The sequence below is a fragment of the Setaria viridis genome, chromosome 5, assembly GCF_005286985.2.
Source record: "Setaria viridis chromosome 5, Setaria_viridis_v4.0, whole genome shotgun sequence".
Taxonomy (NCBI): domain Eukaryota; kingdom Viridiplantae; phylum Streptophyta; class Magnoliopsida; order Poales; family Poaceae; genus Setaria; species Setaria viridis.
The window spans coordinates 27,812,135-27,831,713 of record NC_048267.2 but is presented as its reverse complement, the minus strand read 5'-3'; the positions used below and the strand labels follow the sequence as shown (position 1 = coordinate 27,831,713).

The 19,579-nt window shown below is 45.3% G+C and overlaps 3 protein-coding genes across 4 annotated transcripts; 1 reads left to right on the top strand and 2 right to left on the bottom strand.

Moving 5' to 3' along the window:
* Window positions 1-1,052: 1,052 nt before the first annotated feature.
* LOC117857670 (uncharacterized) lies at window positions 1,053-5,572 on the bottom strand. Of its 2 annotated transcripts, none has more exons than XM_034740470.2 (7): window positions 5,305-5,572; window positions 5,017-5,212; window positions 4,556-4,679; window positions 3,927-4,279; window positions 2,291-3,314; window positions 1,678-1,871; window positions 1,053-1,562 (listed from the first exon to the last, which is right to left on the bottom strand). In XM_034740470.2, the coding sequence occupies exons 1-7, from the start codon at window positions 5,547-5,549 to the stop codon at window positions 1,476-1,478; spliced, it is 2,223 nt and encodes a 740-aa protein (XP_034596361.1). In that variant the 5' UTR covers window positions 5,550-5,572; the 3' UTR covers window positions 1,053-1,475. The 2 variants fall into 2 exon arrangements, with proteins under 2 accessions (XP_034596361.1, XP_034596362.1); XM_034740471.2 differs by having other exon boundaries at window positions 2,291-3,311.
* A 3,117-nt stretch (window positions 5,573-8,689) lies between these two features.
* On the top strand, window positions 8,690-13,373 carry LOC117859034 (kinesin-like protein KIN-8A). Its single transcript, XM_034742203.2, has 7 exons — window positions 8,690-9,911; window positions 10,701-10,974; window positions 11,442-11,492; window positions 11,578-11,670; window positions 11,748-12,110; window positions 12,199-12,888; window positions 13,066-13,373. Exons 1-7 carry the CDS (start codon window positions 9,064-9,066, stop codon window positions 13,096-13,098), a joined length of 2,352 nt encoding a protein of 783 aa, XP_034598094.1. The 5' UTR covers window positions 8,690-9,063; the 3' UTR covers window positions 13,099-13,373.
* A 2,280-nt stretch (window positions 13,374-15,653) lies between these two features.
* On the bottom strand, window positions 15,654-19,228 carry LOC117856386 (protein GAMETE EXPRESSED 3). Its single transcript, XM_072293992.1, has 9 exons — window positions 19,111-19,228; window positions 18,841-18,982; window positions 18,273-18,651; window positions 17,924-18,170; window positions 17,184-17,468; window positions 16,970-17,089; window positions 16,755-16,769; window positions 16,516-16,658; window positions 15,654-16,410 (listed from the first exon to the last, which is right to left on the bottom strand). The coding sequence occupies exons 1-9, from the start codon at window positions 19,226-19,228 to the stop codon at window positions 15,769-15,771; spliced, it is 2,091 nt and encodes a 696-aa protein (XP_072150093.1). The 3' UTR covers window positions 15,654-15,768.
* Window positions 19,229-19,579: the final 351 nt, after the last annotated feature.

The following is a 19,579-nucleotide window of genomic DNA, read 5'->3' as shown; positions in this document are numbered from 1 at the left end:
TCCAGGTGAAAACCGAAGAACCAAAGCAGGTTCGGACGGCGGCGGCGTCTTGGCGTTGCTTTCTTCTTGAGGTGCCATTTTGGAGTCCTTGGGATGACGGTACTGTTCAGTTTGGTGGGATGGCGGTTTCAGTGTACTGGTAGTGTGCATGGTAGAGATTGACTAAGTGCAGTTTCTACGTGACAAGAAAACAATAGGAAACAGGTGGTCGTCGAGCAAGATCATCCTAACTTCTAAAGTTTCTAAAAAAATGGCAGATGGGAGGGATTAGTTGCTGCACAAGGCCCATTGCTAGGTGGAAGCATGAGCATAGAAGAAGTTTGAAGCTTAGTCCTTTCTTCTTAGTGGCTTGCTTTCTTATTTTTCCTTGATCCTCGTGTTGAGGCGTAGAGTCTAAGTACTCAGGTACCTCCTGGTCGGATTTGTATCTATATACCTTCAGATCAGGTGATCGGATTTGTTTCTTTGTGATCGTAGACATTCACTTGTGAACGAAACCGAAAAATTTTCCTTAATTAAAAAAGCCGTCATCATTCATTCATCCGCAACGCAACTAATAGCTTGCTCATTTTTGGCGATGACGGGCTAGTTCTAGCTGGACCGGCCCACACAGCTTGTTTCGCCCAGTCCGGCAGCCTGGCCCAACATGTAGCTTAGGGTTCATGCATGACTCGACGTTCAGAGCTAAGGATTTTGTGCTAAATCCGGATCAAATTTGCTAAAACCAGATCGAATTAGACCACCGACGGGGTCGTCCTAGACCTGCCTAAACCATAATCGGTAACGAGGGAATAGAAGCGAAACACGAGTCGGACACCAATCATCCAACGCGATTGGCATGTCGCGGGTGATCGTTATGCAGCTGCACGCAATTCGCGTGAAGCCATGCTGCACGGCACAGGCATTTGTTTTGCTCGAAACAGGAAGGCACACATGCACGGCAGCTCCGTTGCCAAACACTTACAAACTGGATTCAGCATAGGCTACTGAATGGCAGTGACAGGATTATACAATAATTCAAGAGCACATCAGATGTCTCAGTTCCAGGTGAATGAATCAGCAAGGCGTCAAACAATTTTACAGATCAAAATTCTTCAAGGGTTAACAGTTAACAGGTGCTTGTACAGAAATATAATAACGAATGCAATACAACATTACTAAGCTACAAAATCACGGTGTGTGTATACGCGCAGGTGGTTTTTTAAAAGGGGAAGAGGTAAGCAACTTCTACATTCTCTAACCACCACAGCAGGAAGTGGAAGCTCAATGGTCTTTCACGGTGGCCGTATCGCTTGCTCTGGAACAGTTGGCCAAGTCACATCCTTTTCCTGCTGCCGCCCAAAGCATCTGTGCGTCGCGCAGACATCAATGTAAATGCTTCCAACTTTCAGTCCATATGACATTCTGCTTTTGTCCCTTGATATGGCCAACTGTTTGAGTTAGAACCCAGCTTTTCAAACAAGTGGATACAGTTCTCAGCTCTTCTCTGATTGATGTATCCTACGGCGTTTCGGAGGTGGTGACATGAAAAGCTTTCTAACAGATGTAAGAGGGTCGTCATCCTGAACCATAGGAAACCAACAATGAGGTGTGTTCTAGAGATTCAAAGCATGATTCAATGGAATACTAGGCATGATTCAATGGAGTACAAGGAATGATTCAATGGAAGGACTCTACCTCATCGAGAAGGCCGGTCTGAACCTCCCCTTGCGAGTCCTCATCAGATCTTCTGTCCTGAGCAAGTAATGCCGTGAGAGTCAGCCTCCATCCAGGCAAGGATTCGCCGTAATCAGGGGAAATCCAAGGGCAGAATGTCCGGTGCTGCTTGATAGGATCAAACTCATTCATTCTGTCATACAGTCCTTGTTTTTCTGCCACAGAGTGTAAATTCACGATTTAAAACTGTGGACACTGATGAAGAATTTTAAGCGCATTACTTAACCAGATTAACAAATATGAAACATAAAAAAGAATGATAAACATGGTATGCATGCACAGTCTTCATTCTAATTCTTCAAGGCAGTAGTAAGAATGCAAAAATTTGATGCCACAAGAAAGAAAACCCAGCACTGCTAGAGCAGTTTGTGCTAAACACTTCTTCCTTTGAATACGCCGATTATAGTCACAAGTTAACAGACTGTTACAGAAACATGAAGTTGGGCTAACAGACCGCTAACAAGCTACTCGTAGTATCAACTTTTTTTTTCATCCCCTTGGATTTCACATTACTACTTGTTCAGCGACTTCAATCCCTTTCAATTGGCATAACTACAGAGAATGAGTTCTTTACCTGATGACCTGTATGCACCTTTTTCCTTGTTGACTAATGATTTTGTTCTTGTGCTGAGCTCATTTGGCATGGAATTGTTTGCATCTGTCTCTGCCAGGTTCACTCCATTAGAAGGTTCTTCATTCATACCCTGAACTGACGGAAATCTAGGTTCCAATCCATGTTGATCAAGTGCCTCATCTGTGCTTGTTATACTTTTTCTTGAAGGAGAACCTGTTGCTGGTTCTTCTTCATTGGAAGCTCCATCCATATTGGTATCCTTATCTGTATCTGAATGTGAACCGCCTTGTTTCTGTTCAGTGCTCACTTCCGAGTTTGGTATGCTCTTTTCAGAATTATCTCCAGGTTGGTCATGCTTTGCCCCTATGGTGGATGTATCAACATCATCGATATCACCTTCCAACAAATGAGGCTGATCTGTACTTCTTTTCCGTTTCATGGAACCTGAAGCATTAGAAGCAACAGGAACCATGTGGCTATGACTTCCAGAGGAAAGCAAATTCCCACGGGAGTTCAAGTCAGCTTTCAAATGTCGACTAACAACAGGAAATGAAACTTTTGGTCGGAAACTCTGTCTAGTTGGTGGAGGACCACCAGCAATGGTGAAATTAAAGCCAATGTTTGCATCCTTGGAATGTCCTACTCCACTGACAACACTGTCATGTCCATTATCCTGATCATCTTGTCTATTAGAATCTGAAATCAGCTTAAAGAGTTGAAGAGGTCGTTCTACAAGAGAAAAAGGCCACAAGGCAACACATGCTCCACAAAATTGGCAATCTAAAACAGCTGATAATGGATCATAATGCTGATCTTCTCGATTAGCATCTGCAGATGCTCGGGCACCATTAGCATCATTAGGTGAGTAAAGTATGACCCGATCCTCCATTGTCTTACTTATTTGCTGTGGTTGCACCATTTTAGAGATAGAGCTGGCATCTGAATGAGATTCGGTTCCACAGTCAATAGCATAAGGAAGTAGGCGGGGTTCCCATCCACACAAACTGATTATCTTCAGTGCCTGCTACAAATCAAGTGTTAAGTTGGAAGAGAGTTGAATGATTTGATGCAGGAATGCACAGAAAAATCACAAAAAGAAAAGACAATAGATTATAAAGGAATAAGAATATGTACATGAACTAATATGGAATGTTTATCTAGATAAAAGGATCTAATTCCAATGAACCCAGCAAATAAGCTAGCAACAAAAGAATCAGGTTCTTAAACATACAGTTGGACCATTTATCTTCGATGGAGATTATTTTATTTAGAACCTAACAAATGTATATGCATTACTATTTTGAAGCAACAGCAGATATTTTATAGGTTTACATTTGCTTCGTGAGAGGTATTGCTAAATTTTAGCACAGTAGTATTTCAGAACAGGCCCCGCCTATTTCATTGCATATGCCAGTGGAGGTTTCAACAAGATATGCAGCCATTAATAGGTTTTAACTAAGCATAATTTATTCAATTGTGCTAATACCGCAATTAAAAAGTTGCATATGAGCATTGTACATCATCAATATCATATACTTATCACCTAATAGTTACACGATTCAGCACGTGGCTCCTGTATAGGCCATATAAAGAAAATCTCACAGCAACTCCAACAAACAGATGAAAAGAAATTCACCTGATAATATGTGTCAGCATCTTGAAAAGCATCATCCAAATCCTTAATTGTAGAGTCTTCAGTAAGCATAAAGCGCCCTTTGAGGACAACTGATGAAGATAATGGTTCTGACAGGAACTGCTCTAGCTGTGGACTCCTCTTTTTCATGGTCTCCAGAGAAGAGCACGAAATTCTTGGAAGTGCTAAAAGTCGTAGCAGAGAGGAGAAACACTCGTAGTAGTTCTCAACTAAAACAGGAGGCGTCGTCGGAGGAAATAAGGCAAGTGATTCATCACATGTGTTATCAATCCATGGACACAGCAGTTTATGCCCACTGTCCAGCTTCAGGCTGAAAACAGCAGCAGCCTTTTCAACTGCACAAAAAAGCCTCGCGATAAATGGAAGTGAATATGAACAGGGATGTCATATGAAGCAGGTAAATGAAACCTACATGCTCCTCTTACAGATGAAAATGAAATGTGTTATAATCGTTCTACAAGACGCTAAGAACATAGAATTTGTTGACATAAAACCACAGAAGTGTGTATTTTCTATCCAACGAGAAAAGCACATAAGGATTGTCTTCTTTAGTCATAGACTCATCATTTGAAATAAAATGCACAAGTCAACACAGCATAAAATGCACAGACCTTGCTGTGTTGACCACGAGGAAGGAGTGGAGAACATGAGTCGTGCACCACAAGCTTCACATGTTATAACATCTGGCTCAATGTTAGTCCATCCTCTTCTTGCACAGTTAACAGGACTAATAACCTGAAAAGGCAGCTAGTTATAAACCACCAATATGAACCACGTCCACGTGAATGCACAGCTGCAGTGCTACATCAGCATACCATTAGTCACCCAGATCTCAACTAATCCTTACCCACAATACATAATCCCACATCCTGACCAATCCACAAAATTCCAGAACATACCAAGCCCTCAATTGAGTTATAACTGGTCTATTAAGCAAAAGGTGCACCGAACAGCTCATTTGGTACCAAAAAACATTTAGCTGAATAATCATCATTATATTATGATTTATGAATGCCACCAATCCCACAAGCAACATAAACAAAGGGTACAAATGTGAAGTAACGCGATGTACCTTGGGCTTGGCGAACCAGGTCATGGCCTTGAATGTCCCGAGCCGGCGCATGAGGTCGGCGCGGTCCCAGGGGCGGCACGGCGGCGGCGGCGAGATCGCCGCCATGGCAGCCACCTGCGGCGGGAGCCGCGACCCGCGCACCACCCCGAACCTCCTCGCCGCCTCCGCCGCTGCCTTCCCCACAGGCCTCCCGGAGCTGCCGCGCCAGATCAGATCAAACCCACGTCAAAGACACAGTCAGATAGAGAGAGGGGCACGGGAGAGGCGCGAGCAAAGGTAGGGCAAAACCTTGGAGCCGGAGCAGAGGATGAGGAGGGCTTGGAGCCGCCCGGGGCGTTGGCCTTGGGCTTGGGGAAGTGGTAGAGCTTGTCCATGGCCTTCTTGAGGCGCCGCTCCGAGTCGGCGCCGATGTCCCCACCTCCGCCTCCGCCGGCGGCCATAGAGGTGGGGGGATCGGCGGTGGAGACGGCGATGGGGTGCTGATGCGGGTGGTGCTTCAAAGCGGACGCTGCTACTAATGCTTGCATAGGCATACGACGAAGGGTGGGCCGCCCGGTGCCCGCCTGCCCGGTCGGTATATGCTAGCTCGGGCCCTGAAATTATTGGGCCGTGTTCGCGTCGCGTGTTTTTAGTTGGGCCTTGTGTTCCCGAACCGCTTGGTCCACGACCGGACCGGTCATCGAACCGGCGAGTACTCGGTTTGACCCATTAAGAATCGGTTCCATAGTTCATTGGTTCGACCGCTAAGAATCGGTTGAACCACCGGTTCAATAGCTTTGGACCGTTAAATTGAACCAGCCACAAATATATATAGGACCGGTGACATATATGTAGTTGGTAATTGACAATATGTAGTCAATGATAAGTAAATTTTATAGCTCATAAATAACACAGCTTAATTATATAACCATTGAACACTAGGAAACCATTAAGTTTGGCAACTTAGCAACTTTTTACAAACGTGATTCCTAATTGCAGATTGCAGCTCAGCCTCACACAAGCTTCTGAATTAAAATGAACACGAACAAAGTATTGATCACGAAATAGATCTGGGTAGAGAAAAATCAACAACAATGAAAAGGACTGCAAATTTTGCTGCTGCTGCCAGAGATTCCTAAATCATGGTCTCCTGGTACGTGTTGAACTTGAATCTGATTATCTGCTGGTAGAGAAAAATCAACAACATAGAAGGTCGTAGTAGGACTGTAGGAGGACGACGTGCCGCACTGCCGCAGCTGCCAATGCTAGCTCCCTGCTTGATGCGCTCGACACCGGCGGCGACATGGGTTCGACATCCTGCTATGCTCGCTGTCCCCGGCGGTTGGGGAGCCTGAGCCCCTGCCTGTCTGCTGTCCGGCCGCCTGACTCCTGCGCTGCTGCAAAGTTGCGGCCCGCGGTGGCAAAGAACAGGTCGGGGAGCGGTCGCCGCCGGCGAAGAACAGGCAGGGGATGCAGGAGGTGAAAAGGCGGCCGCCGCCGCTCGCGATGCGCTGCCGGCCTGCTCGCGAATTGGGATGCGCCGGCGTTCTTTTTCGCGATGCGCCGCCGCCGCCGTGCGAGTGCGACCAAGATCAACTGAGCGGAAGAGTTTTTCTACGTGGGATTTTTAGGAGCCGCGGTACGCTTGGGCTGGGCCTTTAGTTGGGCCAACGTGAGAGAGAATCCGAGGGCAGGAAGCAAAACACGTCCGGTTCGAACAGAACCGTCGGTTCGGCGGTTCCATATAAAACCGGCCGCGTTCGGTTTTTACCGGTCCAATTGCAGGGACGGTCTTTTAAGCGAACCAAACCACTGGAGGCTCTGGTTCGGTCTTCTACCGATCGAACTGCAGGTCCGGTCCTAATAACTCCACCATCCAGCCGGTTTGAGACTGTTTAGGTTTATCTACATAAAAAATATGTAGATCAACTTAGGAGGAGCTAGGTGATTTTTCATTAAGAAGAAGAAATAGGCACTCAAATTTGAGCTAGTGGGGACTCGAATCTATGTGATGAGTGCACGACCACACCTCCCACCCTAACCAGTTCCTCCAATCCACTGCATGCAAAACATACACACAATAAACAAAGTGCTTTTGTATCTCCACTGTAAGCATCTACATAGGTTTCAGTTGTATACACACCAATATTTCGAACCTAAAAGATGCAGGCGTACTTGTACCTCCGTATATATCGTTATGATAGGTTGACATATATTCCTAAAACGTAGTCAATTAGCAAATCCATATGCCCAGGACTAGCTACCCAAACCTTATGCTAAACATTCGGAAATACCAGCCATAAATGTAATAAAATTATTTTAATTACATAACTACTACATAAAACCAAAGGGAAATCTTACACACCAAAAAGGAAAAGGAAAAACATAAATGTCGGAGCAATGGCATCGTGTTCAGACTCAAGTAGGTTGAGAGTGGTAGGATTAGTGGTACATAGGAGCTCATTTTGGATACTGAACCCAAACGGAAAGAGTCAGCCGCCTATGATTTGGCCAGACTAGGGCACGAAATGAACTACGGGAGTTCGACCGAGGCAAAGGTCCAGCTTCAGTCATCATCCAAACGCCGTTGTTGACTTGTTGTTCATGGTCAATGATCAAAATGTGGCTGGCCCACTCGGGGTAGCATTCAAATGTCCCCATAGATCCTAATGGTCGCGGCCAACATCTACGCGGTATATGGCTATGTTGTGTTCTCAAAGAGTAGATAGAGAATAAAGATTCGAAAGAAGCAACCACGAGAGAACATTGGAGCAGTTAACGTGGCTAAGGCAGTAACGACATGGTGTCGAACTCCATCCATCCTAAAACATAAGGGATTCTTAATTTATCACAAATTCGATCAAGTTTATAGAAAAAAATATAATAATATTTACGATATCAAATTAAATCAGCATGATTAGATCTATTATGAAATATATTTTACTTCTAGATGTTAATAATATTCTCTGATTAAATTTAAATTAGTTTGATTTAGACATACTCATAGCCCCTTGTATTTAAGATGGAGGGAATACAAACAATCTAAGCTTCCCTTCCATGCAATGAGTAAACGCACTTTAGAAGGATAGTAGTAAAAACTAAAAGGATGGAGAATAAATGCATTTTTATGGAGTGATAAAATAAACAATATTGGTCACAACTCGCGAGAGGAAAAGTGAGCCAAGTTGAAACTGGGGTTCTACTCGTTCCGATTCGTATCTACAGACATGCCACTACAGTGAGCAACTGGAAAAGTGAGCCAAGTTGAAGTCCGCCAATCCATTGAAGATTTTGTTTGGACAACCTAAGAGCAAGATTTCACATGTCATCGAAAATCTAAACTGAAAACGTCAGTAGAGCTCAAGTACTTTCATTTTTTTTTGGGTGTCCTCTCACAAGTCACAAGTCAAACCACTCATCATACCCAAATCTCGCGCAAATTACGCGCCAATTTACCATCTGCTAACCTGCCGCACCATCTTAAAAGCATCATCACCGCCATGCCAAGTCAAAATGCACACGAGCACGCCACGCGTGAACCCCTTAGCCCGCGGGCCCCGCCTGTCAGCTAGCGCCTCTCGACCGTTGCAGCCTTGCAGAACCAGGGCCCAGGCGAGAGCTACGGACCCGACCGTTGGAGCCCGATCCCTCCCCGGGTTTTCAAACCCCGTCAGCGCATCCGCCGTCCGTCCCCGCCCCCGTTCAGATCGGACGGCCACGGAGCCTTTCCCTTGGTTCCCCCACGTCGTTCCCCAGCTGCCCTACTGTTACCACTCGCTTTACAAGAGACGAACGCCTTCTTCCTCTGCATCCCCTCCCAGATCAAGAGACCCCTGCCCCCATCGAGCCCGGAGATTGCGCGAAATTCGAGGGTGTTTTGTCCTCCTTGTTGAGAAATTCTTCGATCCGGTGCGCTGGTTCTAGCTTCTCGTCGGGAATTGGAGGAGGATTTTCCGGAAGAGCCCGAGCAAGTTGGTTTCTTGGATCTTTGGTCTTGATTGAGGAACGAGAGGTGATGCTGAGGCGGAGCAGCGGCTTGTGATATTCAGATCTGGTGTGAGAAGAAAGATGCCGGTCGCGACGCGGTCGCGGGTCACGGCTGCCTGCGGCGGCGGCGAAGGGGCCCAGGCGTGGGGCTCGGCGTCGGCGGCGCCAGCTCCGCGTGAGGGCGCGGCGAGCCACCACCACCACGGGCTCAAGGAGAAGATGCGCGCGCTCACGCTGCTCTACGAGCAGCACAAGCAGCAGGTCGCCGCGTCACAGGCCGGAGGTGCCGCCGCGCGGCAGCACCGCCGCAGCATCCGGTCGCTCAGCGCGGCGGAGGTCGTCAACGACGAGAACGCCAAGAACCCCGAGGAGGAGGAGGAGGGCGGCCGGGTGGCCGTGCGCCACCACGACGCCTTCGCTCTGGTCCCCGAGGCCGCGGTGCTCAGGGAGAACGTGGCGCCTCCGCAGGCGCGAGCGCCGTTCAAGGACAGCCACGCCGTCGTGTTCGGGCGGCCGGCGGAGCCGAAGGAGAAGGAGAGCGTGGTGGGCTGCGCAGGCAACGCCATGTCCTGCCCCATCAAGAAGGTGGTTCCGGCGCTCCCGGTGCTCCCGGCGCCGACGGCAAGGAAACTCTCGCTGGGAGGCGCCGTGGGCGGCAAGCTCAAGGCCACAGGGGAGGTTGGGGCCGGCACTGCCGAGGCGGCGGAGAACCGGATCCTCGTGTTCGTGAGGCTGCGGCCAATGTCGAGGAAGGAGAAGGAGGCTGGGTCGAGAAGTTGCGTCAAGATCGTCAACAAGAAGGAGGTGTACCTCACGGAGTACGCCTCCGAGAACGACTACCTCCGGCTGAAGCGCGTGCGCGGTCGCCATTTCTGCTTCGACTCTGCCTTCCCTGATTCGACGACGCAGGCAGAAGTCTACAGCACCTCGTAAGAGCTTAAACATCCCCAGGCTTACATGCATATGGAGCATACAATTCTTGATTAGATGCACATATTCCATAGTATTATCTGCTCATCTTGTTATGAATACGACAAAAAATTCAGACTATTTTTTTCGTTATGTGATGGTGAAACTCCACAAGTTCTAGGATTATATTGGATTACAGCAGCAGACATCATTTTTTCATGACAACTATAGTTTGCAAATCTGATGAAAAAATCCGGCAAAAAATTTCATGTCCACCTTCATGCCAGATTTTATAATATTGTTCACTTGTCAGATGTTAAAAATCCAGGAAAAAAGCTCATATAAATGTAGCACCCAGTTTTCGATAAGGTTCTCATATTCCAGGCTATTATTAGGTTGTCCTTGTCAATAAAAAGACACAAATTTCATAATGTTATTTGCTTATCTGATGTTGACATTTGAATCTGCTGATGAAACTGCAGAATGTGATAACTTTATATTAGATAAGAGTAGCAGACCTCATTTCATGACAAGTATAGTGCTACTACTGTTTGCTTATCTCATCTGATGTGTGATGATAAAAATTTCAGACAAGAAAAAGTATGCCTCTACTTCATGCAAAATTCATATTATTGTTTACCCATTTATCTAATGGTGACAGATGAAATTTACTGGTGAAACTGCACAAGTGTCATATACTAGACTAGATAATATCTGCCTGCAATTCATGACAAGTATCCAGTATTACTCAACTGTAAGGCTTTCTCAGTAAATTGATTAAATTTAATGCTCCATTTCTGGTTCTGCAGAACAGCAGATCTTGTGGAGGGTGTTTTGCAAGGTAGGAATGGGACAGTGTTCTGCTATGGAGCTACAGGGGCCGGCAAGACCTACACCATGCTTGGGACAATGGAAAACCCTGGGGTAATGGTGCTTGCAATAAAGGACCTGTTCTCCAAGGTGAGGCAGAGGAGCCATGACGGCAACCACTCGATTCAGCTGTCGTACCTCGAGATATACAATGAGACGGTGAGGGACTTGCTGTCTCCTGGTAGACCCCTCCACCTGCGAGAAGATAAGCAGGTACATGAATTGAACTTCTTAACCATGCTATAACTGTTCAAAGCAAGTTTTGTTCAGTGAGTTAAATTACTATTGGTCAATTCTAACTACTCCATCCGTCACAAATTATAGGTCGTTTTGGCTTTTCTAGATTCATAGATTTTGCTATGCACTTAGACACAGACTATGTCTAGGTACATTTCAAAAGCTATGAATCAAAAAAATCCAAAACAACCTATAATTTGGGACGGGGAGGGAGTAGCTGTCAGCACTGAGTATGGTAAAAGTAAACCCTGCTGTAGAAAAACCTCAGTTCTGATAATGGCTAGTGCAAAATTTAAGTCAAATGAGTCAGTTCTGAACACGCATCCCCCCCCCCCCCCCCCCCCCCCCCCGCCACACACACGCACGCACACATTTTCTCCATACAGTTTGATAAGCCTGCTTACCAATCTATTCTAACAGAAAAAATGTTTACGGCATTTCAGGGAACCATTGCTACTGGTCTTACTCAATATAGAGCATACTCCACAGACGAGGTAATGGTTATTTCTTGGGTATGGACGTATGGTTAGCTCACAGTGGTTTTCAAGCAAAATACCTGAATATTTTCTTCCTTTGTAGGTTATGAAATTACTGCAGCAAGGTAACAAGAATCGAACAACTGAACCAACTCGAGTAAACGAGACCTCATCACGCTCTCATGCGATACTACAGGTAAGATTCCTACATACACTCGACCTGTGTTGAGTAATTCCTATGGCAAAATGACTCACGCCTTTGAAAATTTGCAGGTTGTTGTAGAATATAGATCCATGGATGGAGTTGACATAGTAACACGAGTTGGAAAACTCTCTCTTATCGATCTTGCTGGATCCGAAAGAGCTCTGGCAACTGACCAACGTACACAGAGGTCGATCGAAGGAGCAAACATTAATCGCTCTCTTCTTGCACTCAGCAGCTGCATCAATGCCCTTGTGGAGGGGAAGAAACACATACCATATCGCAATTCCAAGCTGACACAACTCCTGAAGGACTCACTTGGAGGATCCTGCAACACCGTCATGATTGCCAACATTAGCCCCTCCAATCTTTCTTTCGGAGAGACACAGAACACGCTTCATTGGGCTGATCGTGCCAAGGAGATAAAAACAAAGGTCTCATACTTTCATTTTGTGAATTAAACATGTCACATTCGACTAAATAGAACACAGGATTAAGTGTAATCATCTTATGATTTTGTAGGCACTTACCACTGCAAATGAAGAGGTTCTGAATGTACCAGATTCTGAAACTGATCAAGCTAAGCTGTTACTGGAGCTGCAGAAGGAAAATAGTGTCCTGAGGGAGCAACTGGTAAAGCAGCAACAGAAGCTACTTACAGTCCAGGCTCAGTCACTTGCCTCAAACACATCGCCACAACAATCTCCTGTCCCCACGTCTCACGTTTCAACTCCAAGCTCAGCTCAAAGAAAGGTCAAGCGATCTATCTTGGCTGGACATTGCTTCAACACGCCAGACTCCAAGAGGCCTGCGGCTGACAATGCAAAGGTCGGGGAGCTGCAGAGGAAAGTGAAGACATTGGAGGCCGAGATTGAGAAGATGAAGAAAGAGCACATACTGCAGCTCAAGCAGAAGGACGAGTTCATCCGTGGCCTGATCAACAGGAAGGCTCCCAACAACTGCGAAGAGGCAACAGGTGACAGAAGAGTCACCACAAGGGCGAGCCTGAGAAAGGCGCAGAGAGATGCATCGGCTGCAGGCGAGCTGAAAAGCCCTAGCCACCGGTTCACTTCGCCAGCGCCGACCGCGAAGAAGCGTACTTTCTGGGACATTGGAGGCAACAGCCCTTCAGTTCTTGCTGCCAATGGAAGAAAGACTCGAAGCCATGTGGCTACAGAGACACCAAAGAAAGGCCCTTCCATGCTGCTTCAGGTATACACATATATAACCCTGTTCAGTTATTTCTTCACACGAGATTAATGCTTTAGAGAAGGAAGGGGTGTGTGGTGTGCGTATTCGAGAAAAAAAAAGAAAAAGATTAATGCTCGAGGCTTTTGAGCATTTGTATTCCTTTTTATTGATGCCTCATTGCATTTCACTTCCTTTCAGCCCGGATTTGCAAGGCAAAGAGCAATCCATTGAGGCATTTAAGATGCACAGGAGGAGACTGCCTACAGCGGATAGAAGTGTTCATACTGTTTAATTTTAGCCAACCATTTTCAAATTTGTTAATTGGGGTCTAGTTGAAATCCTTGTATCCTAATTTTATTTTCAGTTTGCCTGAGCAAATAGAACCAGCGTAATTTTTTTTCTTAGTTTTTTTAATCCATTTGAGCCATTGAACTGTAAAGCAATTGCTAGGAGAGATACGTGAGCTGACATTTGAATTAACTTAAGGTACAGTTTTCCTTGGCTTCTCTCTTGCTTAAGCTTCTATGACACAGTTTTCCTTGGCTTCTCACTTGCCTAAGCTTGTATACTTTTTCCATCTGACTGCTGTTTAAGCCAGAAAGGTGCCAATAATTTGGTGCCAGCTTAGCTCAGGGGATTTTCTGTTCTTCAATGTGCGATGTCTATCTTGTCAAGCATTTCCGTATCAACCTGGTAGGCATACACGGAGGCCGGGCAGCCGCACCCGCTCCCGGCCCCTGCGGCCGACGGACGACTGGCGTACTGCGCCGGGCACAAAAGAATGCGAGAGGCCAACAGCTTCATCAAAAGCTGCAGCATTGCAAATAATCTATACCCCATGTGCATGCAAAATTCTTGAAGGTCCAAAAATCCTGATCTGTGAAATGAAAATTGATGTCAATATATGATATAAACTCTTCAAAGTCCGTATTGCGAGTAGGATTACTGACCCGATTGACCATATCAGTGTTTCACCACCACCTGACAAAATAAAGATACAAAGAGAAAAAAATTAAATCTATAAATATGTTCAACACCATCTCTTTAAATTCGCTTCCATACACACTGTTGGCCCAAGAGAAATTAGTGATAATTAGTTTATCATACTCCCTCCGTTTTTATTTGTAAGACGCACCCGAGATTCAAACTTTGCAATATTTGACCAATAATTTGACTACTAATTTTTTATTTTTATAATGTAAATTTTATATGGTTGGATAAGTAATCAAATATACTCTATAATGATTATAAGTTTATAACCATAAGTAATATAATATAATATAATATAAATGAATAATATAATATAAATGAATAGTCAAAATGTTATTTGGAAGATCGTACTAAGTCATACCATACCTTATAAACATAGATGGAGGGAGTAAACAACTTTGACTGGGTTGTGCACCGTAAGAAAACGACATACTTACGTACATCCATGTCACTGGGTTCAGCGTAGAACCCATCAATTCAAAATGTCTTAATGCAGCAAAGGGCAAATGTAGCAGTAAAAAATAAGAATTATACGATTATGACAAGTAGTATAAGCATCTTCCCTAAAAAGACAAGTATAAGCATCAATGGTCATGGATCATGACATCACCTTACCTCAAGTTTTTCCACAAATTTCCCGCAAAAAAAGTTTCTTTACAAACTGAATTAAGACTGTATGTTCTCTGTTCAATTTCTGAACTAAGATGCGTTTTTCTCTTAAGGAGGATCAAAGTAGTCATAAAGTTAGCAAAAGTATCAGATATAGAACATGAGTCTAGATGATACACATGGAGAAAATAGGTTAATTCAAGAGACACGTCTAGATGATACACATGGAGAAAATAGGTTAATTCAAGAGACACGTGAGCCTTGGCCTCTAAATTTAGGGTAGGAGCCTTGTTTAGAGGGTTTATTGGAGTTGCTCACCTAAGTCGAGTCAGATAGGAAACCATCTTGCTCTTTAATCATGCTAGCTCCATAATGAGATAGTTACCTACCTAACTATATAAAAGTGAAAGCTAAAGCACATGTCCATAAAAAGCCGACATCAAATAGATAATTACCTTATTGCTAATGTATACTGCAAACTTTCTAATAATTTCCCACAACTACAGTTATCAACTGAACAAAGGTTGCTGCCATTTAAAGAAACATTCATGATCTTTCTGTTGAGTTGACATTTCCCATAGCCAACAAAAAAATTTGAGCCATCGAGGAAAAAACTAAGTTCAGAAATAATTGAGGAATTATTGGAGTTGATTTCAAATGAGCTGGACAAGTTTGTTTTTAGTCCATTTGGATTATTGGAATCGATTTTTAAATTAATTATGTATGTAAAAGTAATTAATGAGAAGGTCTTCGTACAGATTGTAGTCAATTAATGAGCAGGCCATGTAGTCTGTTTTTAGTCCATTTGAATTATTGGAATTGATTCTTAAAACTAACTAAATAATTAATGAGCAGGTATTCTTACAGATTATAGCATTATGAGCAAGCTATGAAGTTTGTTTTTAGTACATTTGAATTATTGGATTTGATTTTTAAAATTAACTCAAGACCCAATTTTTCTTAGCTCCTACCATCTCATTTGCTGAAGAACTTTTTCCATTTGACTATTATTGAATTTGGGAAGTCTGCGATAATTTTGTGCTAGCTTAGAGTGATTGCTGCTCATAATTTTCAAGTGTTTATTCTTGTCGGTTGTCTGATGAGTATCATCTTGGGGCTCACAAGAATTTCAATGTCAATCTTCACACAAGATAACAACTATCCTAAATTTTTTGGGACATGACTATTCTGCGTAATGAAGCCAAACTGATTGCTCGAAAGCCTCTCGCAGCAGTAGAGAGTAAATATTTACATTGTTTCAACTCATAAAGAACATGGTCATATGGATTTTGTCAAGGTATTTCAGTTAGTTGAAGACCGAGTCCGCCTCCTCTTCAGGGAAATTCTCATGATAGGAATACCATCCTTCACTGATTCAATCTGTTCTTCCCTCTGTGACAACACATTGCCACTGCTTGCGGCGCTTTGCTCCTCGATGTACAACGGGTTTGTGAAAACACAATATGAGGATCTCACATCTGATGGGCATCCTTCCTGAACTCTCTCTGCGTCACTAGTGGTGTTGGAAGGTCCAGCCTCTTCTACTGACTTCAATCTCACGTCGAGGTCCATATCTCCGGAGCTGGTAGAACTGCAACTCTTGCTATCGTCCGAATAGCTGCTGGTACCATCCTCGGAAGTGGAGGAAGTGGAGGTATCACTTAGAGTGTTAAAAACCGTAATGCTCTCTTTCTGTGAGCTGTGGAAGGAATGGCTCCTGTACTTGTCATGATATAGTGGCAAGGTTGAGGAGCTTCGTTTCAAGCCGAGCTTGTCCCTGCCCAGGCTGTATGATGCGTACAGCTTCCTCTCCACGCCTTCCTTTGCTTTCACCATTTCACCCAGCTCTCCCAAAGTTTCGTTCGAAGTGGCATCTTCGGCCGCCTTCTGTTCAACCTCTGAGATCATCTTGCTTAAGGCTCTCTTCTTAATGTGAAGAGAGCGCTGCATTTCAGAAGGTGGAGTCGAGGTGAGTCCTAGCCCTAGGTAATCTGAAAACTCTGAACAAATCAAAATCAATGGATAAAGTGCAGACTCCAATGTGCATACCCGCTTCTCCAGGAATTTCTGCAAGCCGTTGCCTTGGAGCTTTTTCTTCCTCCAAAATACACAGCAAAAACAAAAGGCTATCGCTTGTATTACAATTATGATGAGTTGGAAGAGCAACAGCAGAAGAACAAGGTTATGTTCACCTAATGGACAGAAGTTCTTCAGTCAGTCATGGTGCCATTTGACATAAAAGCATAAGGGGAAGCAGTTGAACTTCACCTGGATTGGCTTGCACAAACTTGGCTTTCGCTTGCCTGCAAATCCAAGCAATTGTTTGCCCTTACAAAACAAAGAAGTTAGTATCATTTTATAACGACTAAAAATGTAATGGTTAAGAGAAGAAACATACTTCTCGTATTGCACTGCGTCGTGTTATCAAACCCTGTGCCAAGAAATTTCAGGAGAGAGTCATCGCGTTGATTTGAAATATTTAGGTTCTGTCAGTTAATTTGGGAAGTGTTAATTTCAGAGCAATACAAAGACTTACTTGCTGCAGATAGAAGAGTGAGAAGAATAGTCTCATCTACCACAAAGTCATTCAGGTCTCTACTGGACAGCAAATTTGATAATTCCCCTAGAAGACAATTGATATCTCATAAGATGTTCAATGTAGCTTTTAAAAAAAATGACATTTGAACCTTTATTTATGAACATATAAAGGAACAAACCAGGATACTCTCCGGTCCAGTAGATTGTTCCAATTGCTGGAGCCAACAAATTTACCAAAATGCGTGATGGCTTCATCATCGATACCGAGGTATAACCTCCTGTTGTCTGGATTAATTTCCCTTCCACTATGGTCTTTGCGACATACATGGAAAACCCTGAGCAGTCAAGGACTGGATCAACATGGATTGCTGAATCATTTGCTGTTTTTTCAAGAAACTTTCTCATGTCACCATCAGGAGAAATTGAGTAGAGGATTCCATCTAGTGAACCAATCGACATCCAACCTGTTACAGAAATTGAAAAATGAACGGTTAAAGAACGTACAAGCAAACTAGTACCGGAGACTATATGTTTCATGTTACAAATTGATGGCTCTGTGATTTTTTCCCTCAAATATGCAAAAGTGCTGTGTGTATTTGTCTTAGAGAAAGCAAAAGAAATAAGAGTCCAGTTTCCAGTATATATAACAGCTTCAGAGGGGCAATGTAAACAATAGAAAAAACATGGCAACAGAAAGAGGAGGGGAAAAACCAACAAAGAACAGCAAAGAAAAGAACAAAGAGGGAGAAGAACTCCCCTTGGTTCTGATCAACCACACTAGGGGCAGCATGACGTAGATGTGGCTTTATGATTGAAGAATGAACTTTTTAGGATAATAGTGGAACACAAAACTACTAGGGTCACAACGAATTTACTATAACTAATTAGGACATAAACATGATCTGGATTATAGAATTACCGTTGGAATCTACTGTTGGCAAAGTTTTCTCATTACTTAGTGGACCAATAGTCTGCTGCCAAGAAATATTTCCTGTCGAAACATCAAGCCCCACCACAATAGACTTCCGTGGAAAGACAACGTATAGACTCCCACCATTTCCCGGTGCAACAGTCATCACTTTGTCAAGTGAGCTCAAGTCCTGGATCCACCTGAGCGCACGACTTTGAATGTACAGGGAATAGAGCTTGCCTTCAGTGTTCAATATCTGCAAGAACATGGTCGGTGAATAATTGAGCTAGTACACAGAGTGTAAGACAAAACTATGGGAAATGCAAACCATATGAATTGGAATGAAAATGAACCTTACATAAATAGCTCCCCCACTGTGATCAAGCACGGGAGCCGAATCGAAATAGCAGCCGGAGACGTTTCCCTCGCAGCCGAGACGGTGACCGAACCAATCGAGCACGGGCCCGAGGCTCCATTGGAGCTCACCTTGCAGCGAGAACACGAAGAGTCCCCGGTTCCTGATGGTGAGGAAGAGAGACGAGTAGCTGCCGCTGACCGACATGCCAATGATCTGCTCGGACCTCCCCGGCGTCGCGTTGTAGCTGAAGAACACCTCGGATGCTGGCTTCGCGGTGTGCGCGTTCGGCGGCGTGACCTTTATGACCTTGTCCTCTGCCACCATATACACCTGCACAGCCCAACACAATTGGTTGTCAGATGCCACGCTCGTGTTCCCTCTGGACAAAAAAGAAACAGAGAATACGTCAGGCTTAATTTGCGTTTCAAATACTAGCAAACGTGTTTTCAGATCACGCAGGGCTTCAGATTTTTAATGAATTTTTGTAACGAAAGAAATTGCAGAGCTTCAGATAGCACGATCGGTTACCTTGTCTCGCGCGAGGACCGGGCTGATGCTGTGGTTGCACGTGTGGCCGAGGGGAGCGACCCACGCGATGGAACCGTCCCGTTCGAACGCGAGGAGGTCCTTCCCGGAGCAGGCGACGAGGCGGCCGTCGTCCGCGATGAGAGGGGCCGAGAGGGCACGGGCAGCCCTCGGTGGCGCACGAGCTGCATGCAAGGGTAACCGTCAGCGTCGCGTCGGGATTGATGATCATGTAGCCATGAGCAAGAATCCCGTACGGCACGGTGCCGAACCATTCGAGCCACGAGGAACTGGGAGGGGCGAGAGGCCTTACCGTTCCCGGCGGCGGCGCTGCCTGCGTCGAGCTTCTGAAGCGCCGGTGGCTCCGACCGCGCCGCGCCGGCCAGGGAGCACGCGAGCAGGCATAGGGCCCACGGCACCCCCATGGCCATGGCTTTGGAGAGCGTGCCGCGCCCGGTTATGGAAGGACGGGACAGTTGCTCGCTCGAGAACGCAGCGCCCAGTGAGCACGAGAACGCAGCGCGCCGGCGCAGTTAGCGCTGGCTGCTGGACGGCGGAGGGCCGGAGAGAGGCTCACTGTCACGCTGCAATGGCGCAGATGACGACGCCAGGGCGTAGGCAAAACGAGCAGTCGGCGCAGCGAAAAACTGGAACCGCCGTCTCTTCGGCCATATGCACAGGCAGTTACTGCTTGGAGGGCGCTTGCTTTCGCGTTGCCGCCGCCCGCAGGCAGGAGTGCTCGACGCTTCAAGCTGTGCCTGTACATGCCCTTCGGAGATATC